We start from the raw sequence: 17710 nt of genomic DNA on the forward strand, positions 1-17710 counted from the left end.
TATGCCCTCTGGCCTAGATGTAGAGCAAAGAGGTGACAGCTTCCTTTACTTCAGCCTTCCCTCTCCCTCATCCAATGCCTTCCTTCCTTCCTTCCTCTCTTTCTTTCTTTGGTTGCCCTTTTTCTTTTTTTGAGACATGGTTTCTTTCTTTCTTTTTTTTTTTCCGAGGCAGGGTCTCTCTGTGGCCTTGGAGACTGTCCTGGAACTCACTCTTGTAGACCAGGCTGGTCTTGAACTCACAGAGATCCGCCTGCCTCTGTCTCCAGAGTGCTGGGATTAAAGGCGTGCACCACCACCACTGGGGTGAGACACGGTTTCTTTGTGTAGCCCTGGATGTCCTAGAACTCACTCTGTAGATCAAGCTCTCCTTGAACTCAGAGATTCACCTGCCTCTGCCTCTCAAGTGCTGGGTTCAAAGGCGTGCACCACACCACCACCCAGCCATCTGATATTCTTTGTTCTTTCCTTTTATCCTATCCAGTGGCCAAGGTCCCACTGAGGCTCACCTGCTCCCCAAGCCTGAACTCACCCCTCATCCTCAAACACATCTATTTCCAGCATACATTGCTCCATTGTGTGGCTATGTGCCCCCTAACCTAGGTACTGAGTTCTGTTTAGTGGACAGAGGTAGGAGAATCAAGGATGGACACGTTTCCTGGCCAGTCACGGCTAGATAGCAATACTTTTTCTCAAAAAAAAAAAAAAAAAAAAAAGCAAACAAATGCACACAAAAAGCAAAGTAACAACTAAAAAACTAGGTTGAGGATGTAGCTTAGGGGGTAGAAGCTCGCCTAGCATTACAATTACACAATGCTCTAGGCTTGGTTTCCAGCACTGTATAACCGTCATGGTGGTGCATGCCTGTTATTCCAGCACTTAGGGTATGGAAGCAAGAGGATCAGGAGTTCAGAGTCATTCTCAGCTACATAATGAGTTCAAAGTCAGCCTAGGCTGCATGAGACCCTGCCTCAATACTAGTAAATAAAAGTAATAATAATAATAATAATAATAATAATAATAATAATAATAACCCAATAAGTCTTTTTTGATATCATTTATAGTAATAGAGGATGTGGCTGGCTCTTATAGCCCGTGAGAGTCCTGGGGACACAGTGTAGCCTTTGGGTGGCTGCTTTTTAAATGTTAGATGAAGCAGGCCACCAGGTCTGAGGCAGAACCTTGGACTAAAAAAGTTGCCTGGGTTTTGTTTTTGTTTTTGGTGAGGCAGGATTGGGAATAAAGGCCTTCTGCCTGCTATACAGATCCTCAACACTGAGCTACGTCTCCTGGGAGCTCTTTCTGTATGAAAGAGGTAGGCCTCCTCCCTGGCAACTATTAGAATCTCACCTCTCATTCCCCGAATTGCTCACCAAACATCTTTAGGATCCTCCTCATTCTCAGAAGTAGCAGAAACTATGGTAGTTTCCTAGTTAAGGGCCAGGTACTCCCCTCCCAGGAGGGGAGGGGCTAAGGTGTTTAAACAGCCACTGTGGGATGAGGAGCTTGGGCTGAGTGACAGTGGCCTGTGTGACCCAATTCTACTACTTACTGTCAGGTCATCAGTCTGTCCAATAAAGGTGTAGTCTCCTCTCACTACTGGGGTATATATCCCTGTGCTCCAAAGAGGGCGGGTGGGAATGGAACTATACAGCCCTAATTCCAAGTTCCACCATGGTGGGCAGAATGAGCTCACCTTCAAGTACGCCTCACTGAGAGGTTGTGGTTGTTTCTGCAGGTCGGAACGAGCTGATTGCTCGCTACATCAAGCTTCGCACAGGGAAGACCCGCACCAGGAAGCAGGTGAGGCCAGAAAGGTCGCCCCACCTACCATGCTTGCTCCCCAGGGGTGGGAACGGCACCCACTTCTCTGAGTTCCCTGGTCCTTCCCTTTACTAGAGTCAAACTCCCTCTCCAAGGTACTGGGGGGGGGGGGAAGCACATCATTGGCATTGTCCTTGTGCAGTACTGCCAGGCTCAAGGTGAACTGGGGCAGGCGGGAGTGAGCTCCCCAAAGGGGCTGAGGGTTGGGGAAGCATGAGCTATCTGGGAGGTAAGAACAGGAACTCTCTTTCTGCACCAGGTCTCCAGCCACATCCAGGTGCTTGCCCGTCGAAAAGCCCGGGAGATCCAGGCCAAACTCAAGGTAAGGGAAACAGTGTTAGCAGAGAGAAATCCCTGGGACTTGGGGTGCAGTGGAGCTTCGCAGAAGTTGGGACTCTTTTTCCAGTGGGGAAAGTCAACTCCGTGAGCTGAACCTATGGCCTCGCTGTAGATCTGTGTACATGAATGGAGGTCTCCTGCTGGGCTCTACCTGGGATTTAGTGTAGAAGGGCCCGGACTCCAGGTTTCTGTTTCCTCTGTGTTCTCTGAGATGGCAGTTTCCATCCCTTCCCCAGATGCCCCTCAGTGTAAGGTCAGTTGCAGGCAGGTCCCCTCAGGTAGACAGTCCTCCAGGAACATTAGGAGGGAGTGAGCTCTACAAGAGGGAGTTAGTTCTTAAACACATGGTCTGCCTGGCCACTTGTGAGGAAGATCTAACCTTTGGACCCTTGGATTAGACCAGTAGATAAATCTTTGTTGAAGCAATGAGACTCTCATTTTATTTCTCTCAAACAAAATCTCACCTCAGTATGCCTCCCAGTGGGTCATTCTAGTTGCAGTCAGTTTGGCAAAGAGTAGGCCAGGGCTCCCCCTACCCACACCTCAACTCGTGAGCAGCCTCTCATGCCTAAGGAAGAATCCTGTACCACCTTGAGCCCAGTTTAAAAGGTGCTGGACTGGACTGGATGACCTCACACTGTCTTGTCCATTACCACCCCCCCCCTCTCTCTCTCTCTCTCTCTTTCTCTCCCCCTCTCTCTTTTGTTTTGTGGTGGTTTTGAGTCAGGGTTTTTCGAGACAGGGTTTCTCTGTGTAGCCTTGGCTGTCCTGGAATTCACCCTATAGACCAGGCTGGGCTTGAACTCACAGAGATCCGCCTGCCTCTGACTGCTGAGTGCTGGGATTAAAAGCGTGGGCCACCACTGCCCAGCTTGTCCATCACCTTAGTTGATGTGGGCCCAGAGGTAAAGCCACTGGCCCCTCTGCCTCCTAAGATGCCACACCCACTGTCCTCACATTTCCACTCTTCCTGTCCTCATCCCAGCTGTCCTCCACGCCCCATAGCTGTGGCTCAGCACCTCCATCCTTTGTCCCCAGGACAGCTGGCCTGCCTTCAGCTGTGGATCCTTCCCTGGAACACCCCCCAACCCTAAAGACAGGCTTGTTCTCCTTGTCCCCTCTCTGGTCTGCCTCTGACTCACTGAGATCCCAGGTGACAGAGCAGCTGTGTTATGTTTGGAGTGTCTAGGGAACTGTTCGATTCCTTGGGGCATCCCTACCATCCATGTTTGCTTCATGGAATCACATGTCTGTCTGTAACTTGAGACTTGAGGACAACAGCCAGTGGGCCTCGGGTCAGGCATCAAGAGGAACCACAAACCTCTTAAAACACCCAGATTGTCAACTATCTGCATCTTCCCAGAGACTGCCCTGAGGACTTTGTCCTACTTTTGGAGGCTCCTGGGACCACAGTGATTAAGCTCTGGGACGGACAGTAGGGTGAGCAGAAATCCTTGGGCTTGTTGTGCCCCATCTCTGTCTCATGGTCATGTCCTGCTCCGTTCATGAGTCTCATTCTGTATTCTCACCCACAAAGTGACGGGGTGATGTGGCAAGGAGATAGATAGGTAAGGTCCCCTTCAACTGGAAAATACATGACTCCTGACCCTGCCGTCTGGCCTTGATGTCATCCTCACGATGTCCTTTCCCCTTCCTCCTGCCTCACAAGTTGAGGATGTGGTTTCCTGAGCCCTGTCATTTGTTTAGATTAAGGATACAGGAAGGGACACATGCTGCTGGCATGGAGCCGAGGGAGCTTTCTGGACTCGGGGTGCAGTTGTTAATCTCGGCAGCCTTGAGGATATATATGGCTTGCCAAGTCACCTCAAGAAGAGGCCTGCCTGGGAGGGCTGGCCTAAAATGTTGTTTCCTCCTGGAAGTACATGACTTCAGTTATCAGAGAACAAGGCTCAAGTTTAGCCACAGGACAGTGGACGAGGGTGCCAGCGACAGATCTCACCCACTTTTGCACTGCTCTGAGTGGGGAACAATCCCGGAACCTAGTAGGGTTTCCTTGTCCTCCAGAGTGAGTGCTGGCTGCTGCCACACCCTAATGCACTTCCACTGGCGCCTTGGCTGGCACAGCCCTCTCTGTACCAGCCTAGGATGTCTTAATCATTTTTTTCTGTGATGACCAAAAAATTCCTCAGACTGGGTAATTATTATATTTTTTTTAATGGAAGAAAGGGTTTATTTCAGCTTATGGTTCCAAAGGGGTGAATGTCCATCTTGGGAGGCATGGCAGCAAGCATGAGAGCAGGAGTGGGGAGATTAGAGAGCCCATCTTCAGATATGAAGCAGAGACAGAGAGAGAAAGAGAACAGGAAGTTGGACTAGGAGAAACCCCCCTCCCCCCAACACCTGTCCCCAGTGACATTCATCCTCCAGCAAAGCTCCACCTCCCAAAGCTTTCATAAGCTCCCAAACATCACCACCAACTGGGGACCAAGTGTTCAAACAAATGAGCCTAGGGGACTCATTTCCTGTTAAACCCCCATACATAGTGTATGCATTTAACAAAAGGCACAGGTCTTAGCTGTCTGGTCCAGTGAATCTTAACATATAATTATATCCTTGTAGCCAGCACTCTGATCAAGAATAGAATGTATTCAGTTCTCCCAAAGCTTCCTTGTGTCCTTCCAGACTGGGTAATTATAAAGCAAAAAACTAGTCATGATTGTATGTGCCTATAGTCTTAACAGGAGGCTGGGGCAGAAAGCTCACTCAAGTCCATGTGTTTGAGAACAGCCTGGACAATATAGACAGGCTCTATCTTTAAAATGGGAGGAACTGGACGTAACGGTGCATGTGTATAATCTCAGTTACTTGGGAGGATCCAAGTTCAAGGTCAGCCTGGGCATTCCAGTGAGACCCTGTCTCAAAATTTTAAACAAAAAGGGGCTGGTGGTATGTATAGTTCAGGGGCAGAGTTCTTTGATAGTATGTGTAAGGCCCTGAGTTCAAACCTCAGCATCATGAGAACAATGGGTAGGGGCCGTGAATAGAGCTACTGAGTGATAGATGGGTGCCTAGCATGTGCAAGGTTCTAGGCTCAGACTCGACACAAAAAGAAAAATAAAAGTGAGAAAGGTTTCAACAAATAGATGCTGATGTGACTGGAGAGACAGAGTAGTGGTTAAGAGCCCCTGTTGCTCTGGCAGAGGGCCTGGGTTCAGTTTCCAGTACCTACATAGTAAGCAGCTCACAACCATCTGTAGCTCCAGTTCCAGGGGGCCTGACATCCTCTTCTGGCTTCGGGTAGGCACCAGCCATGTGCATACTGAATTATATGTACATCATACATGCAGGCAAAACACTCCCACACACAAAACAAATGATTAATAGAAAAAAGAAGAGATGCTTCTGTGGCCCACAATCTGAGAACGCGGCTGTAGTGTCTATCCAGTGTCTGAGAGCCCTCTTCCTGCATTAATACGAGGAGAAGGGTACCAGCACATGGAGAGCAAGCTCGCACAAGTCATTCTTCCCCTTCTTGTAAACCACTCATGCCATCATGTGGGCTCACCCTCGAGACTTTGCTTAATCACCTTCCAAAGGTCCCATCTCCAAATAACCAGCCACCTAAGAACTTCGGGGAGCACGTCTGAGCCACAGCATGAACCTCTCTCTTACGGCTAAATTCTCTGATCCCATTTCTTCACCTTCTGAGAGGGAGCCTCCTGATCTTCTGCCCTCCCGGGGATCAAAGTGCATTGGCATATCTCAAGATCCTCTGTGAGCTGTCTCAGGCCACACCTGTTTCCAGACTGCTCCTGAGTGGCTTCTGGGTAGCCACCTCTTGAGCCTGGAAACTACACTGCACCCTGCCTCAGAGTGGCCGTGTGGACTGAGGGAGATTGTCCCGTAGACAGTTAAGCTACAGAGGCTATCTGCCAGTCTTACCTCTCATCTTATTCAAGGCAGACTTGGTTCTACTGCCTTCTCATTCACTGTGAAGTACTGGTTCACTAGCCTTCCCCCTTTATAAGGATTGTAGCTGGGGCTGTGGGTTCAATGGTAGAGCTCATGCTTAGCGTGCTTGAAGCTTGGGGTTCCATCCCCAGCACTAGAAAGAGACAGAGAGGACAGAGAGGGAAGGAGGGCAGGCGGTCTGCCATAGTCTCTAGTCAGTTCAATGCTTCCACAACAGATGAGGAAACTGATCAGAGAAGCCAAGCCCCCTGCTCAGACACCAGGACATTAGTACATCACGAGCTTAAATCTGGTCCCCAGCTCTGGCTACTGGCACTAGACAGCTTTTCTGACTCTAAGGCCAGATCATGCCTCCCCTCAGCCTGGCTGGTGGCCCTGCTAAGGTCCTCCCTTCCAATGTCTCCCCAGGACCAGGCAGCTAAGAACAAGGCCCTGCAGAGCATGGCTGCCATGTCGTCCGCCCAGATCGTCTCCGCCACAGCCTTCCACAGTAAAATGGCTCTTGCCCGGGGCCCTGGCTACCCAGCAATCTCAGGGGTAAGTGGGGCAGCCCAGAGCAAGAGGCCAACACAGCTTCCTTATACTGTCTCTTCTGCAGAGCTGGGCACAGTGGCCAGTCTCGATCCCTCTCTTCTGAGTCCTCCCAGAGCCCATTCTAAACCACTGCTTGTTTGAGGTCCTTAATAACACAGCAGGCCTTTAAAAAGAGATGCAGGAGGGCTGGCCAGATGAAAATTGGCTTAATTTATAGACAAGGAAGCAGAAGTCCACGTGAAAGGTTCAGGCATTATGCTGGCCTGCCCCTGTTAACTGGTGGAACAGGCAGTACCCTGGTCAGCCCAAGGTTCCATGGGAACTAAGTCTGCACCCAGGTGCAGAGGACCCCTTTAAAAGATAGGCCCCTGCCCATTTACGCTCTCTGTTCCCTCTCTCTGTTTCCCCGCTCTGTTTCCTCTCAGCTTCCTTTCTACTCTCTCTCTCACCTATGTGCTCTCTCTATGGCGACCGGCCATGGCGGTCAGCCATTTACCCCTGTTCCTCTTCTTAGTCTCCCCATTCTGCCGGGCCTTATAATAAACTTATAGTCTTATGTCTCATGTCTCAGCATTTCTCTTTTCTTCTTTTTAAACAAAATAATAACACCACGGACTGGAGCTGAAAATCCTGAGCTTTGACCAGCACTACCCGGTCCTCAAATAGCCACCATTTATTCACCCGTGACCCAACTCCTCCTGCTCAGTATCGAGGCAAAGCCCACCTCCTGTGTGGACAGCTGATACCTAATGACAAACCTGTGCTCAGATTTTGATTTTTGTCCGCCTAATGACCAGTCTCTTAGCCATGTCCACATTGCCACACTTTTAGAATGTTCCAGGAATGGTCCCCCTTCCCAAGCTTGTCATATAGCCTCCGTAAGAGGCCTCACTTACACTGCCCTCACATGCGGGGAGGGACATGTGTTAAATTCCACAGGCCTCTCTGCCGTCGTATTTCACAGGGAGTCCTAAAGACTGCTAGGTGGGATGTTAAGTAGACAGGACAGAACATGATTGTGTAGACGCTTGGATTGTATAATTTTTTGTATTCGATGTGGGAACCATGCACCTTATGCAAGCTAAGCACATGCTCTACCACTGAGCCCCTGCGTAGATTTCTTGACTTTAGGACCTGGGAACCTTTACATGCTGAAGAACACTGCGAGTCTCGATGGGAGGGAGAAAGTGCGGGGTCAGCAAGCCTGGCTTTCCCGGTGGGGCTCAGGGAAGGACACCTTGGTGTTGCTGCGCCTGTTAGCGTCAGCCAGTTAAACAGAGGCATTGGCTTTCCTTCCTCCCACTGCTGGAGCTGCCTTTCTTCCTCCTTTCACACCCAGAGGCCTGCATGGTCTCTCCCTCAATCCTCCTGGGCTCTGGCCCTGTGCACAACACAGCCAAGCTGAGTCTGTACCTTTTACCTCCACAGTTTTGGCAAGGAGCTTTGCCAGGCCAACCCGGAACATCCCATGAGTGAGTACGGTTTGATTTTTCTATCCCAAGCTCCCCGAGCTGAATTCGAACCCAGCACTTTAGGAAATGGAGCCTAGCTTGGGGAGGTGGAAGCAGGGGGAGATGGGCTGCAGTGTGAGATCGGCCTTTCCAGGATGGCCTTGACCTTAGGGATGAGGCTTTGCTCTCAGACGTCACTTGCTTAGTCTGCATTGTCCACACTTGGAGTGCCATTTACTGAAGTGCTCATCAGGACAGGGTATAGGAGGGGCTCTAAAGCTTGGTACCCAGCGAGACATCTGCTTGGCCTCTGCTTGATGGGAGGTGGAGTGCACCAACAGACATATTGCTTCTATGACTCAAACATAAAACCTGAGGGAATTGGCAGGGGACGGTGCTGGAAACCAATGCCTGCTAAGGCCACCAGTGGCCAAGCCACCAGAGCTACCCTGCAGCCCTTCCCAATGGCTGATGCCTCCTCTCTCCTTTTTCCCACAGTGTGAAACCTTTCTCTCAGAACACCTATACTGTCCAGCCTCCGCTGCCTCTGCCAGGTAAGTAATGATGCATGATCCCCTTGTGTGTCAAACCCTATGGCTCCTGCCTTTGGTCCCAGGCTCCCAGCACCTGGGGTCCTGTTAGATGTCATGACATCATGTGTCAAGACCGTACACCCCAATTTTCTCTCTATACCACACTTCCTCATAGGTAACATGGCATCCTGGGGTGACACCAAATGCTGTACTTCTTGCCAGTTGTGCTCAGGCCTGGCTGGGACACAGAATTGGGAGGAAGTGCCTGTGTCCCCAGGCCGCTGTTGTAGGGTATATGTGCTGGTTCTTCAGGCTTCATCCTTAGAGTGCTGCCTATTGTCTCTCAATTGGGAGCTGAAGGGAACTGGCTTGCAAGCCCCTCCCTAGCACCCTTCCTGATGGCTGGAAAGTGCTGTTGGGCAATGTGACAGCAGTGACTTACTGGTTTGGGCCCTTCCTCAGGCCTCAGTGGGCCAGCTCTGACCTTTTCCCAAGAGGCTCCCTCAGCCCCTTCCACGCTGCAGTCCAGGCTAGGCTTTCAACCTTCCTTGGAGAGTGACCAGCTGAGATATTGCAGTTGCAGCCTCTCAGGCTTTCCTGCCACACCTGATGTCTGATCACCGCTTCTTTCACCCACAGAGGGAGCATCACTGAGTCGGGCCCAGTCCTCATGTCCTGTCCTCTTTTCTGTTCTCTTCCCTCTGTCCATGCTGATGCGGTCTGTACTCAGATCCTCCTAGTTCTTGCCTGGATTCCTGCGGTGGCTTCTTAACTGGCTGCCCAAGATTCTCAAAGCATCCCTCTCATCATGGGATTTCCAGGCTTAAATGCTTCCTGGCCCCGTGGTGCTGTGCTAGACTGCTCCTCCTGGGCCACGGTTCCTCCTACCGGCCCCACCCAGGTTAGATGGCCTCTGTTTGCCCATCCAGGGCTCTGCAGACCTTTGTCTATCAGGGGTGTTCTTCCTGTTCGTGTCTGACTGTGCCTCCGAAGCTGGTATCTGCAGATCCTTGTGGGTATCCTGTGCTGTGTTCACAGCAGTTCCTGGGTGCACTGGGGCTGCAGGATGGAAGGGAAGAAAGATTTGGTGGCTGCACTAAGCATGGGCTGGTGTGGTCAGCATGGTTGGCCGCTCTCCTGGACTGTTCTTGGTCTCTTCTTTGTTTTTTGTTTTTTGTTTTTTTTCCCCCTGTGCCTGAGTTCATTGCTTCTGCCCAGGGTACCAGTGGCCACCAGAAGGAAAACCTGATTCATAAAGGCCTTGCCCTTAATGTGCCCCCCCCCAATCCTACCTTTCTTCCACAATGAAGAAGGAATGAAAAACTGCTAAGCTGAGTGACCGAGAGCTTGTCTAGAGTACTCTCAGCATAAAAACCAAAGCTCTCATCTTTTTGTTTTTGGTTTGAGTGGCTTTGGAGGCTGTCCTGGAACTAGCTCTTGCAGACCAGGCTGTCTCGAACTCACTGAGATCCGCCTGCCTCTGCTTCCCAAGTGCTGGGATTAAAGGTATGCACTACCACCGCCCGGTCACAGCTCTCATCTTAAAAGGAATAAGAGATATTTTATTCTGGAGCCATTGTGAGTGACCATGGCCTGGGAACACAGATTTAGGTTACCCCAAGTTTCATATTCCACCCTGGAAATGATTTCACAGGATTTTCATAGTTTTACTGAACAAAGAAAGTCATAAAATCAAGGCAACTTTAAAATACACTGGATACAGCAGAGAGGTGGGTACAAGGAGATGGGGGACCTATTCTATAGGTATAAGATGCTATGTGATGTCACTCTTAGCTCCTGGTGTTCTGCTGAGTTAATGGCTTCTAAGAGCTTTCTATTTATTATCACGAGGTGTTAGTTCAGATACAGAGTGAGTCAAGGCATGGCTGTCCCAGAAGGCTAACACTAGCCCAAGATAAAGTAATCAGCCTCTGACCCTATATATTTCCGGTCTCTCCAGAGCCCTGAAATTCCAATCGGTCCATCAGTCTCGGCGGACACAGAAACTCCTTCCAGGAGTTTTTGTTCACAGCCAGGCACAGCTTCTTTTCAGGAATTTTAGTTCACATTCCCTGCTCTAGGCAGGATTCCATCCCCAGTATTACCAGGAAAAAAAAAAAAAAATTGCAGAACTGACAACTTCCCAGCCCCACTTGATTCGACCATAGGCTTTCCTTGATTTAGGAATAGAATCAATCCATCCTGTTTGCAGCATCTCGGGCTGACTACAGAGCCTGTTTCCAGCCACTACCAGTTCAGACATGCTCTTCAGACATGAAGATGTGGCCTTACAGATTCTCTCAGTTGGTTCCCGTCCCCGTCCCCCACCCCCACCCCCACCCCCACATTCACCTTTGACTCTTCCCAGCTTGGGTTCCCTTTCCCTATCTTCACTCAGCACTTGTCATTTGAACTAATGACTTCCTTATCTTGCTCAGCCTCAGGAGCACCAAGAAGTCTTCTGTGGTGCCCAGGGCACACCTCTATCAGGCTGGCCCAGGCCTGCCTTCATTAGAACCCTCTGTTGTAGGTGGTGTTCTATGGGTTTTCGGCAACTGTGAGTCCTCCAGGAAACTTCCTGCTCCCAGGGCCTTGGAATCTATTGTGCTAGTTGTTTCAACTGGCTATCTAACTGCCTGGACTAGAAATGGCCCTAGGGCAAGAGTCCTGCTGTGCCTGCCCTGGCAGTTTTCCAGGCAGCCTGTGCTGTTCAGATCCATCTGCCTGGTGCAAGAGCCTGTGCAGAAGCCTGGGACCACTGGCTGGATCTTTCATAGGCTCTGTCCCACCACTGGGCAAGCTTTTCACTGGTTTTGTTCAGTCCTCACTGAGGATAGCAGCAGGGAGGACAATGTGTCTCTCTCCCTTCTTATAGGCTTTGAATCTCCTGCAGGACCCACCCCATCACCCTCTGCTCCGCCAGCTTCCCCATGGCAAGGCCGCAGTGTGGCCAGCTCCAAGCTCTGGATGTTGGAGTTCTCTGCTTTCCTGGAGCGCCAGCAAGATCCTGACACAGTAGGTCTTCCATGTCTGACTGTCTTACCCCAAGAGAGGCCATCTTAATCTCAGAGGCTCTGCCATTGCTGTAGGGCCTCAGTCTTGCAGGCCCAGAGTAGGTTCCCAATCCCACAAGCCCCTGTCCTCAAAGTAAGCCTCAAGTCCTGAAGCTTCTGTCCCCGTGCTACATGCCCCTGTCACTGGAGGCCCTATCCCCATAGTAGGTTCCCTAGTGCCCACCCTAATAAGTGGGTCCCACCCCGGAAGTCCTGCCTCCAGAGTAGACCCCGCAGGCCCAGAGGTCTCACTCCTCCCCACCCCCCTCTGGCTTTCTTACCTTTCTCCCCCTCTCCCTTCAGGGCTTAATAGATTCCTTATTCTTTCTTCTCTCCTCGCCTGCCTGCCCCCTCCTCCTCTGTTCCATGCTTTCCCTTGCTCTCTAGAGCTCTCCCTCTCAGCTCTCTCAGGTTTCTCCACTATCTCCAATTTCTTTTCCTTTCCTCCCAACCCCTGCCCTCCCCCCTGCCCTCCAGTCCTTGTCTATGAGGGGGCGGGGCGCGGGAAGCTGAGGATACAGCAGGTCGCTTCTGACCCATTTTGTCTCCCTCTTCCCAGGGAGGAAAGTGAGGCCCAGAGAGGTAAAGAGATTTGCCCCAGGTCACAAGAGAGGCAGGCAGTTGGGCTGTCTCTCTAGCCTACCCTTTGGCTTCGGATCTCAGACTGATTGTTCTTCGGTCCACAGTACAGCAAGCACCTGTTTGTGCACATTAGCCAGTCGAGCCCAAGCTACAGTGACCCCTACCTCGAAGCCGTGGACATCCACCAGATCTACGACAAATTCCCAGAGAGGAAGGGTGGCCTCAAGGAGCTATTTGAACGGGGGCCTTCTAATGCCTTCTTCCTTGTGAAGTTCTGGGTAAGCTCTGGGCCTCTCCTTCCTTCCTTCACTCAGGGCATTGAGGTGATAGGGAAAGCTGGGAAGAGAGGGCGCCCTGCTGTGGAGGAGGCAGGGTGCTGGGAGGTGAGGAGCACCCACCAGAGGCCACTGCTGGTGGGAGCCAGTGGCGGAATGTGGCAGTGAGACTGTAGACTGTCCCTCTGTCTGTCCTCCGTTCTTCCTTCCACTTCTTACTGTGCTAGGGATAGACAGCATTGCCTCCAGCATGCTAAGGTAGAACCTTCCTGAATCCCACCCTAGCTCAAGAGCCTCTTTTCTGATGGTGGCTGTGGCAGGGTCCTGGTCAGGAACTGGAACCTTAAGGAGGTGGTAGTGTGTGTGTGTGTGTGGAGTGTGTGTGTGTGTGGGTGTGTGTGTGTGTGCAGGGGGGGTGAGAGGTGGGAGGAAAGTCCAGATGGAGCTCTTCATTCTGGGCCTGATGCTGATCCCCATCTGGTTCTCCAGCTGTGAATTTTTTTTCTCTTTTTATTATTATTATTATTATTATTATTATTATTATTATTATTATTATTAATTCAAGTTAGGGAACAGGCTTGTTTCACATGTAATTCCCCTCTCCCTCTCCCTCCCCTCACCCCCATTCCTTCTCCCCCACCTCCAACCTACCCCCCACCCCATCCACCCACCACTCCCCAGGCAGGGTAGGGCCCCCAACCGGGGCTCCACCAAGTCCACTAAATCTTCCTGTGCTGGGCCTAGGCCCCTCCCCATGTGTTCAGAGACAGAGTGCATCCCTTCAAGTGGGATGGGCTCTCGAAGTCCCCCACACACACCAGGGCAAAACACCAGTCCACCTCCGGAGGCTCCCAGGAGTGCGGGGACCTCCCCATTGGCATCCATGATCAGGGGGTCCAGCTGTGAATTTTATTGGGCTGTTCAGAGCATTGAAAAGAGGAGTGTAGCTAAGGATGTCACCTGCTGTAGCCCAGGCCACCCAAAAGGAAATACCCATGTCTGTCTCCAACAGTCCTGTCCACAGACTTGACCTCTGCTGTCATCCTCATCCCTCGGTGAATGTTGGGTGTCTAGAGCCAATCCATAAGGCACTCTCCTCTGAGACACAGAACTGCCCTCACACCTGGGATCAGCAGCAGAACCGACACAGAGGGTGTCACCTGAGCCTTGGGTTCTTGGCCTGGCGCTAGTCCTTAGTTGGCCCTCCAGTGTCTATCTTGAAGTGTTGAGCCCGACAGACCCTAGAGAAGAGTGTAGCATAGGGCGGTGTCTGTCACTGCTGCCAGCCAGGCCACCTAAAAGGGAATACCATGTCTATCTCAAACAGTCCCATCCATGAACTTGGTCTGCTCTGCTCTCCTCACCTCACTCCTGGGGAGGTGTTGGGTGGCTAGAGCTGGCCCACAGGTTGCCCTTCTCAGAGACCAGGAGGCACAGAACTGCCTCACATCTTTCTTCTGGGGCCTAGAACACACAGAAGGGGTACAGAGGGGAGGCCAGGCCAGTAGGCAGTAAGGGCTGGAATGGCTTCAGGCACCTCACTGAATTTTCAGACATGGAACTTTTTCCGTCTCTGGTTCCTGTGGCTTCTGCTAACCCCAGAGGCCCACCCAGGTGCCACTTATTAGTTTGCAGTGCTGGAGTGCGCTCTATGTAGCTGCTTGTTTTTTTAAAATTTTGTAGCAGTGGGATTGCAGGTTGAGGACCTCAGCCTTAGTAGACAAGTATTCTACCATCGAGCTGCACCCCAGCCCTACAGGACCCCTCTTTCTACCTCCACCCCAGATTGTCTCAGCCTAATTTGCTCCCAAGCCTTTTGCTAATCTGGAAGTTTCTTGTTCTGAAAAAAAAAACATGTTGACAGTAAACATTTATACAGTATTCCAGCTGGCTTTGGGGCCCTGCCTAGGATTGCCCAGTCCAGCCCAGCTCTCCCTACCACTAAGCCAGCTCTCTGCAGAAGATCCAAGTGCTGAGTTAGAGACCTCGAACCTTACCTTGATGATGTGTATGTACATTTTGTCCTATGATTTCATAGTTAGCTGTTCTCCAAACAGGATGGCGCCTGAACCTGGGTTCCGGGCAGGCAGGATCTGCTAGGCCGAGAGGAGAAAGGCCATTTCTTCCCAAGCAATGTATGAGCAGAAAAGGCAGGAGGGAGCAGAAGAAAGGTGTGTGAGACAGAATAACAGAAAGCATAGTGGTAGCCAGGTGACGGTAGTGCTGAGCCTTTAATCCCAGCATTCAGGAAGCAGAAGCAGGCAGAACTCTGTGAGTTTGAGGCCAGCTTGATCTGCAAAGTGGGTTCCAAAACAAGCAGAGGAGAAACCCTGTCTTTAGGGGGTGGGGTGGGGGGAAGCATAGCAGTTAAATTGAGTTGGCTCCTAGATGATCTTTAAATTAAATTCTAGGGCTTAATTTGTATGGGATGGAAAATAGGAAATGTCTTTTGGGGCGGTGTTGGTGATCAACACAGGGCCTTGTGAGCACAGACTCTACCACTGTGCTACACAGCATTCCATTGATGTTGATAAGTGTGCTCATAGTTACGTTATTAATTCTTTTGCTTTATGCCTAATATCTAATTCTGAGTGATTACATACCATATTTGTCTTTCAGGGTTGTCTGGGTTACCTCACTCAGGATGGTTTTAATTCCAAGAGTCTTTTAAAAGATTTTTTGAATGATTCCTTTTTATTTTATTTTTAATGTGCTTTGTCTACATGTTTTTCTGTGTGCGAGTGTTGGATCCCCTGGAACTGTAGTTACAGACAGGTGTGAGCTGCCATATGGGTGCTGGGAATTGAACCAGGGTCTCTGGAAGAGCAACCCCAACTGTCTTTAATAATGAAAAACACTGGATTCTTGTGTTAATGCCCTCCTAAGTCCCAGAGTGGTAAATTGTAATTTTCTTCTATTTATTTTGAAGAGTATTTATTTATTCATGTATTCTGTGTATATGAGTGCTCTATCTGCATAAACACCTGCATGACAGAGGAGGGCATTGGTCCCATTAGAGATGGTTGTAAGTCAGTATGTGGTTGTGGGGAATTGAACTCAGGACCACTGGAAGAGCAGCAGTGCTCTTAACTGCTGAGTTATCTTTCCAGCCCCCAGGCTTTTTTTAGGTGTTATATCCTGGTTGAATATATATATATATATATATATATATATATATATATATCAGGTTGCTGTATCTTGATGTCATAACTAAGGCGTTATAGAGAAATCAGCCACATTACGTCGTTTCCCATCATCTCAGTCTCCTCACATGGGGTGAGTCATAGGCTTTACCAAAAGCCACTTTGAGTATTTGTTTTTTGTTTGACAATGTAGATTGATCACCAAAGAGCTGAAGACTGTATTATGACATTTCCTTTATTATATATCCTTTCTTTTTCCTAGATGTAAGTGGATTTTTATATGAAAATTGAATAGTTTTTAGATGAAGTAATTCATAATATTTTTACAGATTGCTCCATAAGAGCCAGCATATAATAAAACTGGGAAGGAAATTTTTTCCCTGAGTGCTCCTAACTATTACCTTATTAGTCCTTCCTTCCTTTTGGAGATCTTTTTCTTGGGTGCCTCCATTCCCTGCTCCTGAGTGAACTATTAGTTACATATCGGTCAGACTGAGCCTCTCCTATATAATGTCAATAAATAGTCTCTGGGGTCTTGTAGCTCCCATATCGGCAAACCTGACTCGTTAGATTGGAACACATGCTATAGAAAGATCCAAGGGAAAAAAACCCTGCAATATCTAAGTCTATTACCATGACCAGAAGCCGTCTGGGGAAGAAAGAGTTTATTCCATCTTACAGCTTACAGTCCTTCATCTCAGGAGGCCGCGGAGGAGGGCTGTACCGGTTTGTACACACCAACAGCCCAGGGATGGTGTTACCCGAAGTGGCCTGGGCTCCTCCACTTCAGTCAACAAAATGCACCACAGACTTGCCCACAGACCAGTCTTATGGAGGAATTTTCTCAGTTGAGGTCCTTCTTCCCAAATGACTCTAGCTTGTGTCAAGTTGACACAAAATTGACCAGCCCGGCCTGTTTGGAGTGTGTGTGTGTGTGTGTGTGTGTGTGTGTGTGTGTGTGTGTGCTGATACATGATAGGAAATCTAGATCAAAAACCATTTTCTCTATTTTTGCTTGGTGCTAGGTATTGAATGCATAGCTTTTGCACATTGGAGGCACACACACACACACACACACACACACACACACACACACCACACACACCACACACACACACGCATGCACGCAGGGACTGGGTATTGGTATATATTCACGCTGATCTAGAACTCAAGACCTTTCCGTCTCAGCTTCCTGGGTTCTGGGATTGCAAGCATCCACTCCCACACCTGAAGTACAACAGCCGTTTGTAAGTTCATTGCTCCACTGTCTTCCAATGTGTGTGTCTGATGCCTTTCTGATTCCCTATATATACATAGAGAATTATGTAATTATGTGACCTGCTTTCTTATTCTCTGGTTTTCACACCTCCTCAATTTCTGTTTTCGTCCGTTTCTCACTGATGATCTTTGGGTTATGTATTGTCTCCCGCTCTGTACTTGGGTAACCACCTTTAATCGTAAGCTTAGAATCTTTCTATTCTGTTATTTCTTTGGCCATTTTACTCACTCTTATTTTCCTGAATCTCCATTGCTGCCCTACTTCCTGGCTTATTCTTTTTGCTTTTGTTTTTTAGGGGGTGGCAGGGGAGTTGAAACTGAATCTCACTGTATAGTCTAGGCTAGCCTGGGACTGTTATATAGCTCAGGCTGTCCTCAAACTTGTAGTGATCCTCCTGTCTCAGCCTCCCAGGAGCCAGGAGTACTGGCATGAGTCATCAATGTATTTGTGTGTTGTGTGTCTCTTGTTGGCCTGATTAGGCCAAAGAGTCCCAGGGATCCACCTGTCTCTCTCCCTAGGGCTGGGATGACAAGTATGGCATTGAGTCTGACTTTTGTGTGTGGGTTATGGAGGCTTTCATTCTTGAGAGGCAAGTCCCTCAACTGTCATTTTTATATTTTCCAGTTTTTAACGAGGTCTCTTTTCCTAGAGACTTCCTTATTTTGTCTCCTAGTTTCCGGATTAGTTCAGTGTTTTATCTGAGGGCCAATTATCCAAAGCCAAAAGCATCAGTGCACAAATCAAGTTTTTCATTCATGTAGAGGAAG

At 49.5% G+C, this 17710-nt stretch overlaps 1 protein-coding gene across 4 annotated transcripts in view; it reads left to right on the top strand.

Moving 5' to 3' along the window:
- The window catches only part of Tead4 (TEA domain transcription factor 4), a 74777-nt gene that overhangs the window by 43464 nt on the left and 13603 nt on the right, over positions 1-17710 (top strand). For 3 of the 4 annotated variants that reach the window (XM_027428373.1, XM_035449074.1, XM_035449076.1), the window contains 7 exons: positions 1736-1800; positions 2081-2143; positions 6502-6630; positions 8056-8099; positions 8577-8632; positions 11487-11626; positions 12351-12524. In XM_027428373.1, the coding sequence (XP_027284174.1) occupies positions 1736-1800; positions 2081-2143; positions 6502-6630; positions 8056-8099; positions 8577-8632; positions 11487-11626; positions 12351-12524 (671 nt within the window). Of the gene's footprint in view, positions 1-1735; positions 1801-2080; positions 2144-6501; positions 6631-8055; positions 8100-8576; positions 8633-11486; positions 11627-12350; positions 12525-17710 lie in introns of those variants that run through there. The other variant, XM_035449073.1, reaches the window with a different exon arrangement.

This window comes from Cricetulus griseus, chromosome 8, assembly GCF_003668045.3.
Source record: "Cricetulus griseus strain 17A/GY chromosome 8, alternate assembly CriGri-PICRH-1.0, whole genome shotgun sequence".
NCBI classification, from domain to species: domain Eukaryota; kingdom Metazoa; phylum Chordata; class Mammalia; order Rodentia; family Cricetidae; genus Cricetulus; species Cricetulus griseus.